Consider the following 22,574-nt stretch of genomic DNA (forward strand, 5'->3'; position numbering starts at 1 on the left):
CTCGCTCTGGGGCACGTTTCCTCTCTCAGACTCTGGGTGTTGGGCTGGAAGCCTTGTTCTCCCTCCTCCCAGCACCCCCGGCCTGTCCTCCACCCACCCCCGCTCCCGACCGTGGCAGAGAAGGGAAAGATAGACGTGGTCCCGGGTCAGCCCCAAATCACACAGCCGTCAGCCACCACCCGTTTTTTTGTCCATTTTAATTAACACTTTACAAAGTACAAAATATACTGTCTTTTTTGGGGGGGAACATTAGGTACTTTTTTTCTCTCCGTCATACAGTACATGAATCTCGAGGGTTTTGTGTTTCTTCAAGAAAAAAGAGTAAGCGTGAGGGCCCCCGGGGCGTAGGGTCACCCGGTGCTCTCCCCTCGCCCAGGCCCCGGGACAGATCTAAGTGCCACTGCTGCTGCTGGTGACCCGGGGCATTGCCAGGTGAGGGCCGGACCCCCCGAGGCGAGGCCCTGGGCAGGGCAGAGGCCCCTCGGAGCCCCATCATGCACCCAACATCCACTCACCCCCATCTCAGGATAACGGAAATAATTTTGGCATAGAGCAAGAGAAGGACTTGGGATTTTGTTTGTTGTCAGCCCCCTGCCCTCTCCCCACCTCCACCCCGCCCAGTTTTGGAGCCAACCCTGCTCAGTTCTCCCTGGACCATTTTCTGAATAGGTAAACTGAGGCAGAGGACGGGAAAACGCACTGGGCTTGACCTCGGTCTTGGGACACGAATTTGGCCCGTTTTTCATCCACCACCAACCACACTCCCCACCCTGGTCCCCGACTTCACTGGACGCTCTTTGCAGACGAGCCCCCGGTAGGCAAGGGGCACCGGCACCCTACCCGTCTCCCCGTGAATACTGTCTTCAGGGCCGGGCGCTCCTGAAGAGCTGGCCCGGCAGGTCTAGCCCCTTGGGGCTGGCTGCATGGGCTGTGTGGGCCGCCAGGCGTCTGTGGGGCACAGCAGAGCCCCTGCTGGGGACATCCCTGTCCCCCACACCCTATCAACTCTACAGACAGCCCCCGGTAAGAATGCCCTTGAGGCCTCAAAATACTGAACGAGCCAGGCCCTTGGCTCGGATGTGGGCTTTGCACACACACCGATGTGTAGGACACGTGCACACTCCCACGTGTATGTACACACACACGCGGCCGAACTCACAACACTGTCCTCCCAACCTTTCCCCACCTTGTTCCGAGAGCCTCAAACGCCCTCCCCACCACGGATGCCGCGGTCCAGGCCACAGGCTTCTTTCTCCCTCTGACCCGGGCCACTCCTGGCACCATCGGCCCCAGGGATGGCAGGCTGCCTCAGCCAACAGCTCCCGCCTTGCCTTCGCCTTCTCAAGAGAGCAGGCTTCATAGGAGGTCGTGGATGTCAAAGCTGAAGGCCACGGCCCACCCTGTGGCTTTCTCCCCAGGGTCTAAGGAGTAAGAGACAGTTAAGCTTGCCCTTTTGTTACCTCTACTTTGACAATGAAAGAAAGAAAAAGAGCTGGGATGGGCTCTGAGATACAGGAAAAGGGACTAGCTAGCATAGGAGTCAACTGCCCTCCACCCGGGCCTCTCTCCCCAAGCCCGCCCTCTGCTGGGTTGACCACCAAGCGGCCATCTTGGTTGGCTCCCCTCTGGCGGCCTCTTTGTAGGGAGGGCTACCGCCCCCTCCAGGCCCAGCCCCTCCCTCAGCATAGCGTCTGGGAAACCTGAGAAGCCAAAGCTCTGGTCTTTGGGGTTGAGGGGGGAGACTCCGTTATCCTTGCCCCTCAAGCTCTGCTCACCAAGCCAGCCGCACAACAGGTCCATTTCCCAGCGTCTGTGACAGCCGTGACGGGCTGCTCCTGGCTCACAGGGGGGCATGGACATATTGGGGGGTTTCTTCCTACCCCCTACTCAGTGTTCACTCAGGAAGTGGTACCAAACATTTCTAGGTCACAGAGCACAGGAGTGCTTGGCTATCATTTGAGAGGTCCTCAAGGTCCCTCTTAACCCTGGCTGGGAACCCAAGTTGTCCCCAAGTCCAGTCCAGAGGCCCACAAAGGCAGCCTAGGGTGGCCACAAGACTCCTCTAACAGCCTCATCTTTGACTATCAGGCAAATGGTGCCCTTGGCTTGGGATAGGGGCCTCACCCTACCCATCAACCCATAACCTTCTCTGCCGTCCTCTATCATCTCACAGGGGACAAGCTTCGCCAGACCACGCATCTTCTTCTGGACACCACGCTGGTCACCAGGGCCACGCTGTCTGATGGGGGAGGCCATGGCGGGCAGCTCTGGGTCACCTGGCTCCTTTCCTGCCCACCAGGGGCCTGTGGCCTGGGGTGGGTGGCAGGGGGAGGATGCTGGTGCTCGGGACGCTCTGGACCCCCCAAATCCTGGGGAGGGGAAGTCTGCACACCTCTCCAGCTTGGATGTGTGCCCTGGGCTCTGGAGCCCGCCACGGAGGAAGGGGTGCAGAGGGAGGAAGGCGTTTCTTGGAAACCAGAGGAGCCCATGCTGAGGGTTGAGCCACAGAGATTTTTGTAACCGGGGGTGAGGGAGAAGGGGGTGGTCGAGCCTCCCGTCTCCCCACCTCCTCTCTTTAGTGTGCAGGGATGGGGCAGGTGAGGGGTGAGGGTGGCCTTAAGCTGGTGCAAGCTTTTCTTACCGCGGAGTGGCACAGAGGCAAAGACATGCACATCTGGAGTCCAGGAGGCAGGTTGGGGCCACCACTCACCCCTACCTTTCGGCAGCCTCACTCAGGAGCCCCGTTTTCCTGCCCCTGCCATGTGCCCCACCGGCCAGAGCCAAGATACCCTCCGCCCCGATGGCACATCCCTCAGGCCACTCTGGTGGGTCTGGAGAGCCCCCCGCACCCAGCAAACGTGGGTCACTCTTCCCTCCCAAACTGCCATGGAGACCAAATCCCTGACTATGCTCGTCACGGGCACAGCAAGAGGGGAGCCCAGGGAACGGGAAGATCCCGACGGCAGCTCGGGGCCCAGGCCCTGATGGCCGCCAACACACCCAAGTGGCTGGAGAGCCCAGCCCTCGCCCCAGCCCCCCCTGGACACAAGGTCAAGGGCCTCGGTCCTTTTGTTGACTAGACGGGGCCAGTGTCCAGGAAGAAGCCTGAGAAAAGAAGCCGAAGTTTGTCAGCTTGCCGGTGAAAAGGACCAGGTAAGCAGTCAGCCAGGGGGAAGGGAAGAGGAGGGGAGGGGAGGGGAGGGGAGGGGGGCCCAGGCTGGAAAGCAGGGCGGGACCACCTACCTGCCCAGGTCTTTGGGCAAAGAGCAACGGTCACAGGGCCTTTCTGCTCAAGAGCGAGAAATTCCAACACTCCTCCCTCCATACCACCGTCCCCCAGATAAAACAAGGGTGCCCGGGGGGCCTTGACCATGGAAACGGGGGTGCAGGCAGGGGCTGAATCCAGCTTTCAAGGGAGACTGGGGGAGGGAGTCTTGGGGCTCCGCTCCTAGGCTGCTGGTTTTTTTTTCCCTCTCAAGTCAGGGCTTCTCGAATAATGTATTGCCTATATACTTGAATTAAAAATATATGGTGGCTCAAAACGTGCCCGCGTGCACGGCAGACGCGGCGGGAGGAGGCCCCCACGCCCACACACGTGCACACACAGCGGGGTCTGTGATCCACGTACTGTGCACACACGCGTGTGTGCTCACACAGTATATATTAACATATATATTGCTCAAGTATATATGCTATTTACAGTATATATCTATATCAACATAAAACACAGGTATTTATAAGTGTGTACAATAGATACGTCCTGGGGGTGGGGTGGGCCTGGGGAGCACACGTTTCTGGGGTCACGGGGCCGACACATTTGCTCGGCGGGGTGGGGGTGGGGGGGGAGCGTGGAGGAGTGACATCATCAGGAGACCCGACGGGGAAGGAGTCTGGAGAGGCGCGCCACGGAGAATCAAGGCCTTCCGAGGAGAGAAAGGGGACTCGGGGTCTCAGGTGCTTTCCTGCCCGCTCGGCCACCCCCCACCCCGTTTTGGAGCCAGCAAACAGATGGACACGTTTTGGTTGTTTTAAGAGTTTTGTGCAACATGAATGAACTTAAAAAAAAAAAAAAAAGTGGGTTCCTCATCAGTGCTTGGGCCCCGAGCATCTTTAAGGATCTGGTGGGCGTCCCAGGCTCAGAGGGTCCCCCGACGCTGGGAGAACAGGGCAGTGGGGCTCACACAAGCCCTTCACCAGAGAGACCCTCCTTTCTCCTCTGAGCCTCTCAGGGACAGCGCAAGGCAGCTGTCGCCGGAGAAGGAGCACCAGGGAGGGAGGGGCCGCCTTGGGGCTCACCCCCATTCGCCCTGGTCGGCCTGCCACCTGGCTGTGCCCTGCCCCGTGGCCTCTGGGCACCCCGCGGGAACCCCTACCTCGCCACACACCTCTGCTGCCGGCTTCCTGCTCCAGAGAAAGGGCTAATACCTCTGTGACGCCTACAGACTCCCACGCTTGTCCCTGGAGCCACAGGGCGTCGGCCAAAGGACCCTGAGCCTCTGGGTCCCCCAACAGAACTCAGCAGGCGTCGTCCCCTGTCCCCTGAAACTGCCGCCGACCACAGCCTGGGCGCGAATACATTAAATAAGAAACTAAAACGTACTGTATGGTTTTCTCTATTAAGGCTCAGATAAGCTGCCCCCCCAGGTCAAGTACTCATGAATGCCACAGGCCCCAGCTGAGGGGCGGGCAGGCAGGTGAGTTGGGGGCAGAGGCCTTCCACATCCCCCCAAAAGTGGGGCAGGGGAGGGGGCAGGATAACAGGGAGCCCTGTGCTGGTCTAGTCAACTGCTGGGGAGTGGGGGTGACCCAAGAAACCCCAGGTCCAAAATGCTGGGGATGCCCCCCGCTTCGGGGAAACCAAGGCTCCGCCTGCCCAAGGAGGGTCCAGGGAAAGCAGCGGGGACAGGAGCTCGTGCCCCAGGCTGGTGGGTCTCCTGGGAACCGCCCCCAGGAGTGAGTGCTTATGGCGGGGAGGGTGTGGACAGGGCCCCCTTGGCAGTCTTGCTGGGAGTCGGGGCGCGGGCCCTGCGGATGGCAGGTGAAATTCTGGGTGGCCTGGGTCCTCCCCAGATCAGGGCCCACCCCTGCTTGTCGGAGCCTCCCCAGCGCGTGACCCGAGGGCCGCCCACTGGCCTCCACTCTGCGGGAACCAGCCCGGAGCTGACGGAACGGGAGACCAGCGGCCACAACATCCAGCCTCAGGTCCTCACGGGGGTCTCCCCGGTCTCCGTGAACTCGGCTCCGCTCGGCCGGCTCCCCAGGATGACGCGAGAGTCAGAACCCCATCGTCTCGTAGGAGGGGCCTGCTTCCTTCGGCATCTGCCCCCCGCCCCCCGCCGTGGGCCAGGCCAGAGGGGAAGGCCGGTCGGCTCGCAAACTCCCTGGGCCTCAGACATCATTTTCTGGAGTAGGGGTGGTGGGGAGGAGGAGCAGCTGGGGGGAGGGGGGGTTCTCTGGAGGGTCTGGGGGCTCCAGGAAGGCAGGAGGGCATGGGGAGGCCTTGGCTTGGGCCCCAGGCCCGGCAGGGTGACCAATCAGGGGGTGTCTCCCTGAGGCCCTGTCTTGGGGGCCCCCGGGGCCGATTTTCCAGTCCGTGAGAAATACTGTGAGAAGAATCTTCGGGGGAGGGGCCTGGCCCAGGCCTGGGGGGGCAGACAGGGAGGAGTGGAAGAGGCCCTCCTAATGCTTCTCTGCTTGGCTGACTTTCAGGGCGCCGATGACGGCGTTGATGTTTTCTTCTGGTACCTGCAGGGGGCAGGAAGGGGGGGCAAGTAGCCATGAGCCCCGGACTGGCATCCCTCGCCCCCTCGCCCTCGACACTCACCAGCGCGTGGTCGAACTTGAAAGTACTGATGTAGTAGGCGGGGATGTCTGCGGCAGCCAGGGGCTCGGAGATCTGGGCCACGATGCCACACTCATCTGGGGACAGAGGTGGGGACGACGCTCAGCCTCCTCGGCCAGCCTTCCGCCCTGCTCTGCTGACAGCGTCTGCCACGCACCCGCAGTGTCTAAGCGCTCCTGCCCCTCGCGCCCTGAAACCTTAGCGCAAGGCCCCTCCGTCCGGGAGCCTTCTCGGATGTCCCTGGCCAGCAACGAGCTCTCCTCTGTGGGGCTCCTCACGGCCCAGCTCTGTCCGGCTTCGGTCCTGTTTCCAGGCCTCCTTCCCCGCCACCTCTCGAGTTCTCCGAGATGGAGCTGTGGCCGACGGGAGGACATGGGTTCACGCCCTCTCTCCTGTCGCCGTCTGACTCTCTTCTAGCCAGAGTGGTCCAGTCACTTCCTCTCTCTGAGCGTAAGCTTCCCCGTTGGGAGTCCCCACCGGGTAATGAGTGACCTCTGCCTGTCCTAAGGGCGGTGCCAGGCATTTGTTTGGGGCCCGAACGGGACTTCTGCAAAGTCCCTCGCCTCCAGCATCCTGTCTGTTTTGAAGGCACCATTCAAGGTTGCCTCCTACAGGAAGACCTCCAGGGTGCGAGGACCACTCTGAGTCACCAACACAACCCACTCAAAGTTTTCAGGTGGCTTCTCCCAAAGCCACTGTTCGGATTTTGACAATGGTACATTTTTCCCAACACTGTCCCCGACTGGGTGGGAGAGGCCAGATCGGGTCACCAGTTCCCCCCGTGACTCTGAGGCTGAAGCCTGGGAAACAGCCCCGGCTGCACCACTGCAACACCCCATTATCACCCCATCCAGCCTCCCTTCTGCCCCCTCACTCCCTGGCCCCGGGTCCTGATGTTGTCAGCCCAGCCCTGGACCCGTGTGGCAACCAGCTAGGCTTCTCAAACTCCTGCTTTTCGCTTGGCCCGCCGGGGGGCTTCCTGGCTGGACCCGAAGGCCCTTTCGGTGGCCGTACAGGCCTGAGGCCTGCACATCTGGTGACCCTCTGCCACCAAGTGGTGGAGACTGGTTGTATCCAAGACCCTTTAGCTCCAGACGCAACGATCCCGATAGAGACGGGGGCGGGAGATTAGAGTCTAGAACGACGCCTTTCCGACTGTGGGCTGGGACCCATCCTGACACCCACCTAGAAGGCCGGTGGCCAGCATTTTACAAAATGATGCGACGGAAGAGGAAAAGACCAAACGGCGCAGCGCAGAGCTGGAGCGAGTACGGTTTTGTGCAAATGCAATCTGGGCTGTGTGCGTGTGCGCGCGCGGGGTTAGGATTAGAAAGCGTGTTTACTCCAAACCACGCTCGAAAACATATGGGATCTGCCGGTCTAGAATCCTTTGGATTCTCGGGGAGCTATTTTTCTTGCGGGGCTATTTATAGCTGGAAGCATGGCTTCGAACCCCACGGCGTCCCGGGAAGGCAGGCAGACCCAGCTTCCGCGGCCGATTCTTACACACACCCTTTCCCCTGGCCGCCCGCCCGCGGGGCCGCGCAGACAAAAACAGCCTCACGGCGACGCGCAGACGTTTGCCGATGGAGAGATGTTTTGGGTTTCACCCACCCATCCCCTCTGTATCTCTTCTTTATTTGGACTTTCTGTTTTTGTATTCTACGCGGTCTATTTCGATCAACTCGGAACCAGAGCTGGGGGCTGAAAGGCGAGCCGACAGGCGTGTCCTCCTGCTTCTGGCCTGAGTCTCCTGGTGACCCCCCGGCAGCCCCCGCTTTGCCCGCCCGAGCTCTGCCGGACGCCTCCACCTTCAGGAAGAAATAGTGACAGGCTCTTCGGTCTGGCCTTGGCCGCGCTGCCTGTGGTGACCTGACCAGCCCACCCTCTCTACCTTTGGACTCTGCACCCTGGGCACGGCCGCCGGGAGCCACCTGGGTGTCACGTCATACCTCCCTCTGCTGCTACTGCCCTCTCCTCCCCGCGGCCGGGTGAATATCCACCAGTCACCTTCACTGGGAAGCCCTCCCTTCCTGACCCTTCTCCAATCACCCGGTCCTTCCATGTGACGGTGACAGCACATGCAGCCTGCTGAGCACCTGGGGTAACAGACATGCGTGCTCGCCACCCGGACGCAGCATCTACGGTCATCCTTATCTTACATAGTAGGAAACTGAGGCTCAGAGGTTAAGCAGCCTGCCTGCGGTCTCGCCGCTTTCTTCCAGCCCAGGGCTCATCTCCACATCCCCATGACCCTGCACAAGTAGGCGGGAGAAGGGCTGGGGTCTGTGGAGGAGGAGGTCCCGAGAGGCAGGCTGTGGGTCCCAGGGTCGGACCAGGAGCCATCAGTGTACATTTCCCAGCACTCCAGAGAACAGCTTACTGTCCTGCCCCCAGCATGGCTCTGGCTTTGGCCTTGATGTGAGCAGAGCTGGGGTGGGAGATGGGGGTCGGGGGACCTGTCCCGTCCTGCTAGTTACTGTCCACCTGCAGGCTCATCCAGAGGCGGGTGAGGCAGGAGGCAGGACATGGCTCCCTCGCTGACCCTTTGCCCTCAGGTCAAAATGCCCTGCCACCTCCATCTCCTGTCCTGGGAACTGAGCGCCCAGGGCTGACACGATGGCCCCTGGAGCAGTCTGAGCTTTATCTGGAACATTCTTCACTCCATCTGTGGGAAATCAGTGCTCAGGGCTGGCCGAGGATGCTCCCAGAAACGACTGCCCTGTAACTTACTGACAGCCTCTCCCGGGTTCGAGCTCTGGCATCTGGCGAGTCCAGCCTAAAGAAATCCTTTCTGATGGCTGCATCCCTGGTGACAGGGCCAGCAGCCCCCACCCAGTACCGGGCGGATCGGTGTCACGTGGCCCTGCTACCTACCGAGGGCCCTGAGCCCTGTGGCCCCTTGTAAAATGCTCAAGGAAAACACTATCTGCCCAAAGACACTGTTTGGGCAGTTGTGGAAACCGAGTCTGGACGGAGTCGTGGGGAATCACTGGGGATTTCTTCCCATGGGATCAGTTTGTCGTGGTTACGGAGGAGAGAACAGGAAGGGTGAGATATTCAGGGGTGAGTGCGGGGGTGTCTGGAGTCTTACTGGGAGACTGTTCGGCAACTGTATTGATCTACACGAGGGAAACTCATCAAAACAACAGCAGCCACCGCCTGTGAGCAGATGGGGCTAACGAGTGACTTAAAAACAAGGGCGCTTGGGTTGAAGGAGCTCCTCCCGTCCTCTGCAGGCCCGTGCCTCCTGTCGCTCGCCGGTCAAGGGCCCGTGGCGGTGGGGACCTCGGCTCGGCAAGCCTCAGCCTCCCCATCTGCACCGCAGGGTGAGGGACCCCAGACGGAGGTCGGCGATGCTAAGCCCCCCACCCACTGGTGTGGAGCCCCACGGGACTCACCAAATCCCAGGGGCTGTCCTCCGATCCGCACCATCTTCCAGAGCTCTCCGGACGCACTCGTGAACAACAAATTACTAGGGAACCTTAATAAAGAGAGAAAACCCCAGAGGTTGACGTTGGTCGTGGTCCCTTGGCTGGCCCTCGGGGCACTGATGCAGGGCCACAGTGAGGGGGCTCGGGAGCTCCAGGGTGTCAAGGACCCCCTCTCCGTGCCCTCCTCATCGGGGCAGAAGAGGAGGGCAAGGCTGGGAGTGGGCTTTGGAACAAATGCCCCCCTTAGCCAATTTGCACAAGGGATGCCATCCCCACGCCCGGCCCCAGAGACGGGGAGCGCCCGATGGCCCCAGGTCTTCGTTTGAGCTGCTGTCATCTGAAAGATGGGCCCAGCTCACCCACGAGGCAGGGCTATGCTGAGCACCCACTAGGTACGAAGGGCACCCACCACGGAGCCAGCCCACCCTGGGCCCGACTCACCTCTGCTGGGTCTGCACGTCCATCACCAGGGAGATGTAGCCCTCAATGAGGGAGAAGGAGAAGAAGCGGATGTGGCCGCAGTCCTCACCGGCGGCCATGGGGTCCTTCACTCTGGGGGGCCGGGGAAGGGGCGCTGGTGAGGGTGGGCAGAGGGCCCCCGCTGCACCCAGACCCCCACCCGGCCCGCCTGCCCGCCCATGGGCCTCGGCACACAGTGCTGGGAAGCCTGGGAAAGCCCCAGGACTTGGCCCTGACCCCGCCCTGCTGGGTGACCCTGAACCTGTGCCCCCCACCCCCCGCAGTCTCGTCATCGGTGAGATACAGATGAGCCCACGGCGTTCACCGAGGCATGCACCACACTTCGCAGCGCCGGAGACCCGGAAGGCCCCGAGTGCAGACTACACGTGTCCCTTCCTCAGGAGTATCCTCTGTCCCTGCACCGATCCCAGTCTCAGGGCACAGGCTGTGGTCACTGCCAGCTCACTGGCCCCTGGTCCCACCCCACTCAGCGTTGGCCTAAACTTAAAATCCGCTCTGAGGAAAAATGCAAAGCCTATTGTCTGCTGAACGAAAAATCCCAAGGTCCTGGCTCCTCGACTGACTGGGCTCTTGCCCTTGGACCTCAGGGGACGACAGTGGGGTGTCCATTACATGTACATGTGCACTCGGGGCTTCCCCCAGTTTCGGGGTTCTCCAGGAAGAATGTCTCCCCTCTTGGAGCGGGCCTTTTGGGTAGAGCCGTGATGCACCCCCTCCACCCCCCTCCGCCACCAGACCAACTTTCAGGGCAGGTCTGTGTCTCCCTCCTCGGACTGGGGCTCCCAGGCAGAGTCATGTCCATCCCCCTGATACCCCTGTAGCCTCTCATGCCCAAGGGGGCCGTACCCGTTGGAGTAGAACATGACGTCCATGAGGAGTGTGGCGACCGCAGGCAGCGTGTCAGGGTCCAGGCTGGTGACACAGAACCTGTTGCTTGGGCTGGACAGAGGGTGGATGACAGGCCTCTGGACTGGGAGAGCAAAGACATCAGGTGCTCAGGCCTGATGCTCAGGGCTCAGCAAAGACATCAGGTGCTCAGGGAAGAGCAGCATCGGGCAGGAGGGCCCGGGAAGGTGGAGGAGACCTGGCCCTTGTCCCTTCTGTAGCCTCCAATATCACCCACAGCTCTCCTGATTCTCTAGGCTCACCTCCAGACCCCTGGGACTTTGCACATGCCCTGCTGTCTGCCTGGAATGCCCTTTCCAACCTCCACCACTTGGCTGAGCTCCTACTTGTGCTCCAAGCTTCAGTTTGAGAGTCACTGCCTCTGGGAGGTCTGCCCTGATACCCTGGGTGGGTGAGGAGTGGCCTCTGGCCGTCGCTGGCTGTGTCCATGTCTCCCCTCCCTGCTAACCCTTGACAGCAATGTCTGACCAGGATTGTTACGCTATGTTACATCTGGTGCTTAATGTACGCTCTGCTCTGGGGCCGCTCTGGGGTGGGACCTGGTAACTTCTAGGGGTCTCCCCTGTAGGGCACCCCCCCGCCCCAACTCACCCATCTTGGGTTTCACGAAGCCATTGGTGATGCCGAGGTTCTCGGCTGCTACCGTCTCGCCATTGACGACCCGCAGGATGGTGAACTCTGACGACAAGGTGTGCGTGACGAAGGGCAGGTCCCGTTCACGCACCTGGGGGCGGGGAGTCAAGGATGTGAGTGTCCCGTGGCCCCTGACCCTCCTGCAACCCTGGGGGGGGGGGCAGATGGGAGCCTGGAACCGGGTGCGTGCGCCTCCCCAGGGGCAGCTGGGAAGATGCAGGGCAGAGGACACCGCATGGAGGGCCGGGAGGTGCAGGTCTGTGCCCCTTACTTCCTGGCCCCCGGGTCAAAGCAAGCATGGCTTGCGAAAGGCAGGCGGTGTGTGGGGCCGGGCAGGGCCTCGAAGCCCCACCTGGGTGGTGCTGACCCCTGACCGATGACCCCCAGGCACCCCTGACGTCTCTGTGAGCGGATCACAGGACGGGGCCGGGGACCACTGTGGACCATCCCACCCACGGCCCCGGCGGGCGGGGCCCCGGCTCACCAGGATGAAGTCTGTCTGGTAGGTAGACAGCATGAACACGGAGATGTTCTGGTCGGCCAGCGGGGCGATGACTGACTTGGCAATCTTGGTCACGCCGATGGGCTGTGAGCCGGAGAAGCCACCCCCGCCCGACACCACGTTCAGGGCCAGCCAGGTGGCGCCAGCCACGCTCAGGTGCTCTGAGGAGGGCAGCTCTGGGGGAGGGAGGGGAGGACACGGAAGGCAGGCCTGTGACTGCTGGGTCCCAGGTCCCGGGGGTGGGGGGGGCAGGGCAGGGCTGCAGGGACGGGGGTGGCTGTGTGACACCCCGGCCAGCCCCACCCTCTGGGCCTCGGTGCCCTCGTCTGTCAAAGGAGGATGGGATCCGGGGTCCCAGGCCGGGAGCACCGAGCAGACATGCGCCAGGCAGCTCAGCAGGGCAGGAACCTCGGTGACAAGTGGCCCTATGGGGCTGGGCCTCCATGTCCTCCGCCATGATACTCATACCAACGATGGTATCCAGCAGTCAGTAGTGACTTTGTTATTTCCAGTTCTCGCTCCAGAGTCGGGCTGCCATCACCACCCTCATACTGGTGGAATGGGCCCTGTGGTTTTCATACTGGGTTCCTGGGACCCTCCTAGGGGGCCGGAGGTAGAGAGGGGGCCAGCGCCAGGGCGGGGGGTGGGGGGGCCCCCAGGATTTCTCTCCCTGCTTCTATCAGACTTGCGTCTTGGAAGAACACAGAGCTCCAGGAGGGTTCCCAAGGATGCCACCCGAGTCCCTCCAGACAGTCCAGGGATCCTGGGGGTGAGCACCGGGAGGGTCAGAGTGGCAGTAATCACCGAGGCTCCCTGACCAGCTCACAAACCCCCGGAACCCAAATGTTCACCTGTCCTAGCCGGTCCCACAGAAGAGCACTCTGAGACTCAGGACTGGAGCCTGGCCCACAGGACGCAGGTACACGCAGGTGCACGTGTCTCCAACGCACAGCTACAGAGTGCAATGCGGGCTGCACACGGGGCTCTCTGCGCATCACAGGTGTCTGCTCAGACACACCCTGTACCAGGACTGTCATTCCCACTGTAGGCGTGGCGCACCAGAGCGCCGAGGGGGCTGGCGACCGCCCGAGATCCCTTAGCGAGTGACAGCCAGGATTCAAACCCAGGTCCGACTAGGAAACAAACCTCACGCTCTGTTCTGGGCACTGACCCGGAAGAAGGGCCAGGTCCTCAGTCAGGGGGGGAGACTGGAAGAGGGGCTCAGCCACTGGGGAATCAGGGAGGCTGTCTGGACGACAGTGAGGAGGACCGTGCTGCCCTAGGAAGGCTGGGCTGGCCTCAGGCAAGATGGCTTCCAAGGAGGGGAAACCGAGTGAGGCCCCACCTGGACTCCCACCTGCCCAGCTCCGGTTGCCATGGTAACCACAGGCTAGTGAGCCCATTGGTCCTGCTGCTGAGAAAGGACCATGGCGGCCAGGCTGGCTGGGGAGGGAGGCGGCTTCCCACAAAAGGGGAAAGTCTGGGAGGAAGAGCAGGGGGAAAGGCTTTTTAAATGGTTTTATCTTGGGGGAGGGGCAGGGGTGGAGAGAGAGAGGGAGACAGAGGATCCGAAGCAAGCTCTGGGCTGACAGCAGAGAGCCCGACGCGGGGCTCGAACTCACGAGCTGTGAGATCATGACCTGAGCTGAAATCACGAGTCGGGAGACACTTTTAGTCTGTTACGTGGGGGGTCAGAAGAGAGAGAGCCCCAGGACAGACCTCCAGAGGAAACATGCTCCCCAGAACCAGGAGCTCAGTTCTGAAATTCTAAGGGGCAGCACTGAGAGCCCCCCGGGGCTGGGGTGTCCCGACAGTCCACCCCGTGAGTCGCGGGGCCCCGACGGTGGCCAGCCATCTCAGGCATCATTGTAATATATTTGGCGACGAAAATCTTAAGTGTCCCTTTTCATTAGGGCAGAACCCCTAAAGCCTTCTTCGGAAAATTCCGGAAGGCTCACTCATGTTGCCGCATGCTAACACGAGGCCGTGTCAGCTTTGGCATATCCACCCTCTGCCTGCCCATTCCAAGCTGCTCACAACTCGAAAGCACCCAGCGGCTTCCCACATCCTTCGAAGAAAAGCCAAAGTCCTCTCCTCAGTGAGCGCTGTCCGGGGGAGCTCTGTGCAAGGACGGAGGGGGGCTACACCTGCGCTGCCCCCAGACGGTCGCCATTCCCACCAGAAGAGATACGGCTGGTGCAAGCGAAGAAAACAGACTGTGAGTTTTATTTAATTTTGGTGCATTTCAATTCTGATGGCTGCACACGGTGAGTGGTTACCGTCCCGGGCAGGGGGTATGAGTCCCCGGGGCGTCACCCTCACCGGGGCGCTGGCCCCGGTCGGCTTCATTCTCCGCCAGGCTCAGCGCCCGGCCCGCGGAGGTGTGAGATGAGTGGATGAGGGACGGTGGCAGCTCTACTCTGTCCGGGCCGCACGGTTCCCACCCCCCGACCTCCCCTGTTCCCCGCCCCCCATCCCCCAACTTCCGCCCAGCTTGGTCAGTGCTCCGTCACCCTGCCAGACCCGAGGTGGGGGGGTGGCCCCCGACATCATCCCTTGCTTGTATCCACCTTCCCAGGATCGGGCAAAGGCCCCGGGGCAGCCGATGCCACTCCCACAGAGACCATTCCCAGAGCCGGCCAACTTCTCTGAATTTACAATCCACCAGTGGGGACTGATGCCCATCTGCTTGTGGACGCACCGGACGCGTAAGAGCCAGGATTCAAACCCAGGTCCGACTAAGAAACAGACCTCATGCTCTGCTCTGGGCACTGACCAGGAAGAAGGACCAGGTCCCCAATAAGGGAGGGGGCTCCGAAGAGGGGCCCAGACATTGGCGAATCAGGGATGCTGTCTGAACGCTGTTCATCTACTTATGGACGCACAATAGGCTGAAAAGTCAGCCCTGCTCCCATTTCACAGGGTCGGAAACTGAGGCCCAGAGAGGGAAGCTGACAGTCCCCAAGATCACTGGGTAGTAAATGGCAGGGCAATCTCCTTCTGGCACCGTGGAATGCCTTCCAGACCCACCTTGGCCACCAGCCCACCCTGGAGTATCAGGGAAGCCCCCCCCCCCCCCGCAAGGCTTAGCTCCAGGACTGTAAAGTGGAGGCACTGGGCCAGCAGGGGCTCCAATTGGGACACCGTGAGTCCCACACCCAGGCGTTGCCTTCATGTGGTCTCAGTGGACCCCGCAAGGCCTTCACCGTCCAGGTGGGAGCTCCTCTGCCCGGCGGACCTGAGTTCCGCATTCCAGCGGGGCAAGGTAGGGGGGGGTCTCCCGAGAGCAGGTGGGAGGAGGGCAGAGGACACAGGCTTCGGGCTCTCAGACAGTGACAAACCCCAAACCCCGGCTCCACCCTGCCCAGGGGAGGTTGCCAGGGAGCTGCTGCAGATACAGCGGGGAAGGCGCGTCGTCGGTGAACTGCTGGGCGTGTGCATGGCTAAGGGGTGCTGGTGCGGCCAAGGCTCTGCTCTGGGGAGTCTTTCTCGGCAGGTTTGGAGGAGTCCCGGGGAGAGAAGCCCAGGCCTGAGGCTGCAAACGGGGGCGTGGGGGTGGGGGTGGGAACACAGGATTTCAGGCCAATCCAACCGTTGGCCAGTCTGGGTCTGCCTGCCCTGCTCCCAGCCTCAGGGCCCCCGCTCCTGGCTCTTGGCCCCGGACAGAACCCACTGACGGTGGTCAGTTTCAGACCGGTGGTCACCATACTTCCAAAAGGGCGAGCTTTGCCAGGGGAACAGAAGCATCTGGAAACCACAGTTGTTTGCGGCTTCCCGCCCCTGGGACCTCAGAGCACTGCCCTGGCATTCTAGGGGAGAGGGAAGGCAGGCCTGTCCGGGCCCCAGCCTCACCCCGGGGCCAAGCTTCAGGGTGCCCGAGCTGGCATTCTGGGGCCATGGGGATGAGCTTCCAGGAGGCTGACCAGGAGGCAGGAAGCTTGCCCTTCCCTAGAGGAAAAGTGGACCCATTCCAAGACCGAAATGGATTATTTCTGTCACTGCACATAGTACCAGACCCTAAAAATAGCCACTCAGAGCTGAACATGCTCTGTGGTGGAGGAGGTTAACTGGTCTTGTCACCCCCAGCCGCAAAGTGGGGCGGCTCTGTTGCTGGGTAGAGCGCCCCCTGCGCTGTTCACCATACCCCCACGTCCCCAGGACTCCCCTGTTCCGGCTGTGGGACCCGCGGTCCCCCGTGCTACACAGCTGCTACCTCCCCACACAGCCTGTGTACCTCAGGCTTCTCCTATCCTGCCTGCAGCAGGGTCAAGAGTCCTGGGGTCAGACGGGCGGGTTTAATCCTGCCGATACGACTCTGGGCACAAAGTCAACGCCCCCTCGGTTTCTTAAGTTTTCAAACACAGAATGATGAAATCAGGATCAGGTCCAGAAGATGCTTCGAGGATTAAATGAGATAATCCCCATCAAGCGCTTAGCTAAGCGTCTGGCATCCGAGCCCTCACCACATGCCAGAAACTTTGTTAGTACGTTGCTGGTGGTAGTTTCGATGGTTTCTGGACGGCAGTTGGGCAAAACATAACGAGAGTGCTCTCACTGTGCGGCTTCCCTGGAAGGGAGCAGTTGACACGCGGGGCAACAACAGACTCACGGGTGAGGCTTCAACCCAAAGGGATTTCAAATGAAGACCCAGGCGGACGGACCACGGCTCATCGGCCACAGAACGCTGCACGTCCGGTTAAAAAGCACATTTTCCAGCTACACAACGTATCTTTGGGTAGCTGTCTAAATGAGAACTGATGTTAGAGACAGAAGGAGTGTCTCATTCCGCGGGCGCGATGAACAGGATGGGGCTCTTAGTATCAGCTGACAGGTGCTCAGGTGGTTAGGGGTGAGCTGTCCTTCGGATGGTTCAGCAAACGATAAATGCGTGCGCGTGTATTTACTGGAAGGAGGGAGAGGGCAATGGTCTTCAAAGGTTAACAGGTGGGGAGCCCCCCTTCCAGGGGGAGGGTACGGGGGCGGTTAGCGTAGTGGGCTCTCAGCCGCGGTGCGGGTCTGAAAACTGCCAAAACGTAAAGAGAAGGGAGGCATGCCTTGGAAGGCTACTTGGTATTGGGGAATGAGCAGGAGACTATACTGGGTAGAATAAAAAGACAGGAAGCATAGCCACTGCGGGCCAGCACGGGGGTGTAGACCGTGGAGCTCTCGCAGGAAGAGATCTGCCACAAGGCGGCCCTGGAGGGAGGTCGGAGGGTGGGTGGGAACTGGGGTGTCACGGGAATGGCCAGGACCCTGCAGGGGACAGGCACTCAAAGGCCCACCCCTCCCCGTCCCTCATTGCTCTCCCTGCCTCTCTCCCCATCCTGGCAAATGCAATCTCAGCTCCGGGGTGTGACTTCACGCGAGGCAGGGGCGGAGGGGGAGTGAGTAGGAGGCCACTACACATGCAGATGGGCACTGTCCCCCCAGGGCTCCCTGGGAGGATCAGCTTTAGGGGAACAATAAGAACCGGACAGACTGAGCTGGGAGCTTGGACTTCCTGGAGAGGCGACCTCCGCTGGGGGCACCACTTTGTCCTCCGCTTACTGAAATGGTAAATGACAAGCTAGGGGCTCAGAGCTCTGGTGGCCACAGCCCTCTTTGCCCCTGTGGACGTGCAAGGTAGACACGGCGACTCCCTGATGCCTATGGAGCACGGGTGCATAGTATGGCCATGTGCGCGCCTTCTGGAAGGGAAGGGTGATCCTGGGTTTGGGATGAAGCAGCTCGTCCAGAATCATAAGCAGTGAAAGTGGCAGAGCTGGACCCGAACCTGGGTCTTCCCGTCTCAGCCCAGGGTGAGGCCAGGAGTCGCTTTTCAACGACTTTCCTGCTCCACCTTTGGACCGATCGCAGCCCCTGAGCTTGCCCCTCCCCACTGTGCGACGGATCACACGTTCAGATACGGGGACTTTGTGGGGGCCCGTGATGGGGAGCCCAATTACCCCCGGGCCCCTCTGAAACTGCAAGCCTAAGATTCCGCCCACTACCCAGAAGTCAGGGCAGGGACTGTCATCTTGGGTCCCCAAGAACACCTTGCACCGCACATAGTAAGTGCTCATTAAACATGGAAAAGATCGAAACCCACACACGCTTCCTGCTTCTGTTTGCCACCCAGACGGACAGCATCCAGTTAAGCCAAGAAACTCTTAATTTCCACATTAAACGAAGAGCTGTCTGGTTGACGTCCTGTCCCCACCCCCTCCAAGATTCTTCATCTTGCGTGCAAGTGAACTGCAAAGGGCGGCCGGTTCCTAACCGTGAAAGTTCCACGCCAGTGAACAGTCACCAAGGCTCCCTGGCTGATGTTAACAGAGGCCACGGGAGGCCTCTGGGGGACAAGCAGTGTTTGCACAGCTGGCACAGCCAGGTGTCCCACGGAGGTGGCCACAGACCAAACTCCCTTTCTGAAGAGAAGCCTCCCAGAGCTTGGGCAAGAGGGTGGAACCGTGTGGCTCCTTCCACCCCTCCCCTCCCCCAGATCCTGCCTCTAAGAGCCTTCCCCCACTGCCTGCCACCCCCCCCCCCCCACTTCTCAGCAGCTGCTCCTGACCTTGGTTGTTGGAACCCCCATACCACTTTCTCCAAGCACTTTCCTTATTTCTGCCCGGACCGTCGCAAAGGCATTTCCTGCTTCAAATCCGCACCCCCTCCATCACTCACAGTGATGTTTTCTCACTTGTAAAAACGGGTCTTTGCTCTTAACCACTCGAACGAGCCCATGAGGTGAGGCATCTCCGCTGAGCTCACAACAGGAAGGCTGTGCAGGTGAACAGGAGTCTGGCTTTGTGTATTCCACCCCCCCCACCCCACCCCAGAGCTCTAGAACATGAGTGCAGGAGACAGCACACACTTCATTAGAGGCACACGATGTTTCTAGATTTTTCTTGGGCAATAATGGATGACCAAGAAGCCTGGTTTGCTGGCCAGGAATTGCAGCCTGGAAACAAGACCCCCTACCTGGAAGTCACAGAGTTAAGGGTGGCCGGAGGCTGGGTCCCTCCTCCCAGCCCCTGCTGGGTGAATAATTCAAACCTGTCCCAGGTCCCACCTTCCCCTGACTTGAAGACTGAGCAGATGAGCCCTTTGCTATGGTTACTTCCCTGCCACTGGAAAAGGTTTGGGGGAGAAGCCAGGCGATTGTTACTGGCTCCGGGGAACCTCAGGGCTTCAGGGTGGTGGGTGATCCCCTCCCTGGGCCAGTTAGGGTCTCAAGACCTCAATTTGGACAAAGCCTGCTTATACACTTCCCAGGGAGGCCCCCACCTCACACTCCCCTCCTGTACACTCACCCAGCTGCCTCTACCTGAATCCAGCGCCAGTGATGACTCTCTTCCAGCTCAACAATCTTCAATGGCTCCCTACTGTCTGCGGAATAAGGTGCAAATTTACCTTGCTCACCTCTGTTTTAGAACTGGACCTGGTCTCTGCTTCTTCTCCTGTACTTACTCGTAGACGCCTACCGGACATGCTCTCTCCCTCCTCAGCCCATCAAGGGCAGCAAAAAATTGCCTCCTCCAGGAAGCCTTCCCTGACTACACGAGCTCCCCCAAAGTCTCCTCTTCGGAGCCCCCCCCCCCCCCAAGAAAGGGACATGCTGAAGAAGACTCACTACTTCTTCCAGACCCAAAGCGTGAGGCTCTGTGCCGGTCGGCAGTGGAGCTCAGGAAAGTCCCAGGTAAATTCTGATCTGGAATCTTTCTCGATTCCTGCTCTGTCCTCACTGTGCCAGCCTCCCCACTCGGTTCTCTGCGGGCAAGCCCTTCGAGTTCAGGCAACACCCTTCACTGGCTCCCCCTTGCCCCTGCCTCTCCTGGTCTCACTCGTCCTGCCTCCTTCCCCTGTTCATGTGCCCAGTGACCTCAGTTCCCTGAGAGTGCCAAGCAACCCTCCACTCTGGAAGTGTCCCCAACCCCAACTGCATAGGTTCCACAGGGTAGCTCTTTACTCATTTCCTTGGGTCTGCCTCAGGCCCTGCCTCCTCAAGGAAGTCCTCTTGGACTGCACTTCTGCTCACTAAGCTGAGCGCCACTCTCCACTGATGCTCTAATTCTGGTTCCTGTGTTTCTGTCCTCCCAAGACCTGAGGGGCAAAGGCTGGATTCCTGCGCTTCTGACCTCCCCTGCCCAGGGCCTGGCCGTTGGAAGCATCCAGAGGTGACACCAACGGTGAGATCTTGGGCAGGTTACACACATTTCTGTGTTTCACTTTCCCCATCTATAAAACAAAGGTAAGAAAAGTCTTTCCCGGGGCGCCTGGGTGGCTCAGTCGGTTTAGCATCCGACTCCTGACTTCAGCTTAGGTCATGATCTCGCAGTTTGTGGGTTCGAGCCCCGCATCAGGCTTTGCGCTGACAGAGCTTGGGATGTTCTGTCTCTCCCTCTCTCTCTGCCCCTCCCCTGCTCTCTCTGTCTCTCTCTCAAAATAAATAAACTTGAAAAAATTTTTTAAGATGCTACATCCCGTTCCAACCCTTGCGTGAAAAAAAAAAAAAAAAAAAAAAAAAGAGTCCTTCCCAGGGCTTATTAGCACAGTGTCAACAGATAGCAGCCCCAGCGGGGCAGTGAAATAAGGCAATATATGTTGATTCAGGGAGCGCGTGTATCCGCTCTCGGCTTATCTTGCTTCCTATTTCGAGGGCCCCTCCCAGGGGGTCTCCTGCATAGCAGGGTATGTTCTGCGACATCGGCACCGACCACGAGAACGGTGTCATTAGCTGGCAGGCCCTGAGGCTCATGGGGTCAGAGGTGGTGTTTCCCAACCCCCGGCTGCCCCCCCAGGGCCCAGCGAGATGCGGCACACAGCAGGTGCTCAGTAAATGCTGCCTCCTGCAATCCAGAGGAGGGGGCCGGGGGGGGGCTCCGAGCAGGCGGCCCCCTTTAGCTGCGGGACACCTCCCGCCCCGGTTACTGACAGTTCCTGCACACGCGGGCTCCCAGGGCCTGCAAAACCCGGCTCCCCGCTCCCCGCGATGCCTCCTTTGCTGCCTCACGATGGAGAGAGTCAGTCTCGTCCGGGGAGATGGACCAGACAGAGCATCTGATCCTAGAGAAGAGATAGTCCGGGGCGCTCCTCGGTGCTCCCGCACAAGGGCACGCGTCCCCACGCAAAAATGCAGATGGCTTCGGGTTGCCCAGGCACACGCTCTTCACGGGACCACGCTTTGTGGTTAAGGCAAAAGTTCTCGTTCGCGGCCCGCAGGCTCAGAAAATATCTGCTGAGTGAATGAGTGAGTCAACGGATGAATGAATGAATGAATGAATGAATGACTAGCTAGATAACTTTGATAATGGGGCAGGGCCTCCCGTAGGGCCTGTCCTGTCCCTGCTGTGGCCGGGCAGCTGTCCCCTCGGAGGGAGGGAAACCGTGCGCCTTTAGATATGGGGGGGGGCTGGGTGCAGCCCCCCAACCTTGGCTAGGTGCCCAGGGCAGGGGTGTGTAAGGATGACAGAGGGGGTGGGGGCCGTATCCGTTCCCCCAGGGTTTCGCGTGCTCACCAGTGAGGACGGTCTCATTCGGCCGCCCTTCAGCTTGCATTGAGAACCACACAGATGGTTGACTTCTGACCCCACAAACACCACGTCTCAGACCCCATTTAAGGAGCCAGCCCGGATAAGAATGTATGTTACACATTTCAGGAGTTCACAAATTTATCACTAGAGAACAAGGAAACAACTTGGATTCTAACCGCTGGGGACCCGGTGAGGAGGCAGGCCCCGTCCACCACGACGTGCATGGTGAGAGGCTGGGGTATCACAGGAAATGTTACCTTACTTTGGCTCAGGTCATGATCTCGCGGTCTGTGGGTTCGAGCCCCGTGTGGCGCTCTGTGCTGACAGCTCAGAGCCTGGAGCCTGTTTCGGATTCTCTGTCTCCCTCTCTCTCTGCCCCTCCCCTGTTCATGCTCTGTCTCTCCCTGTCTCAAAAATAAATAAATGTTAAAAAAAAAAAAAAAAAAGTGACCAGGAGTTGTCTTTGGGGCGGAATAGGGTTTTTATAAAAACTCTGAATTTGCTGCATTCTCTGCATGCTTTGAGGAACGGAACTGAGGGGCTTGGAAGGAACACCTGCTCTGGGGGGAGCCCAGCTGGTGGCTGGTGAGCCTGGGCCCGTGACGTCCCCTCTGCTCCAGGAGCTTCGAGCTTAAGAGCAGGACAAACATAGTAAAAACCTTACTGATGAAACCAAAAGGACACGGGGGAAGGGGAGAAGGGGGAGTGATACTAACAGGTACGAGGTTTCTTTTTGGGGTGATGAAAATGTTCTGGAATGTTCTGCACAACCCTGTGCATTTCAAAAACCACAGAACTGGACACTTTCAAATGGTGGACTTTATGGGGAGCATGGGTCGGTTAAGCGACCGACTTCGGCTCAGATCATGATCTCACAGTTTGTGAGTTCAAGCCCCACGTCAGGCTCCGTGCTGACAGCTCAGAGCCTGGGGCCTGCTCCGGATTCTGTGTCTCCCTCTCCGCCCATCCATCTCCACTCGGTCTGTCTCTCAAAAATCAATAACCATTAAAAAAATTAAAAACTAAAGTAAAATGGTGGACTTTGTGATACGTGAATGATATCTCAATCTGAAAAACGGGACAACGGAAAGGAAAATCACAAAAGGAAGATAATCAGGGCTTCCTCCAAAGGGAACGAGGACTGAGGACATTTTAAAGCCCCTCGCCCAACAGCAGGTGCTCAAGAAAACAAGCCCTGGGTGCCTTCTTGGTAGCTTCAGTTCCCAGCTGGGTAAGCACCGTCTTATTGACCCTTTTGGCTCTGC

General features: G+C 59.7%; 1 protein-coding gene across 2 annotated transcripts in view; it reads right to left on the reverse strand.

Annotated features, from left to right (window-relative positions):
- Positions 1 to 168: 168 nt before the first annotated feature.
- CASTOR2 (cytosolic arginine sensor for mTORC1 subunit 2) overlaps positions 169 to 22,574 on the reverse strand; it is a 58,301-nt gene continuing 35,895 nt past the window's right edge. The window contains exons 3-9 of one of the 2 annotated variants that reach the window (XM_047089432.1): positions 11,780 to 11,973; positions 11,254 to 11,386; positions 10,603 to 10,726; positions 9,718 to 9,828; positions 9,244 to 9,326; positions 5,825 to 5,919; positions 5,591 to 5,745 (exon numbers count right to left, since the gene is read on the reverse strand). In XM_047089432.1, coding sequence (XP_046945388.1) covers positions 5,680 to 5,745; positions 5,825 to 5,919; positions 9,244 to 9,326; positions 9,718 to 9,828; positions 10,603 to 10,726; positions 11,254 to 11,386; positions 11,780 to 11,973 — 806 coding nt within the window. In that variant the 3' untranslated portion in view covers positions 5,591 to 5,679. Of the gene's footprint in view, positions 5,920 to 9,243; positions 9,327 to 9,717; positions 9,829 to 10,602; positions 10,727 to 11,253; positions 11,387 to 11,779; positions 11,974 to 22,574 lie in introns of both variants that reach the window. The other variant, XM_047089430.1, reaches the window with a different exon arrangement.

This window comes from Lynx rufus, unplaced genomic scaffold (genome assembly GCF_022079265.1).
Source record: "Lynx rufus isolate CCGP_SWC_20201006 ecotype Redwood Valley unplaced genomic scaffold, mLynRuf1.p SCAF_27, whole genome shotgun sequence".
Lineage (NCBI taxonomy): Eukaryota > Metazoa > Chordata > Mammalia > Carnivora > Felidae > Lynx > Lynx rufus.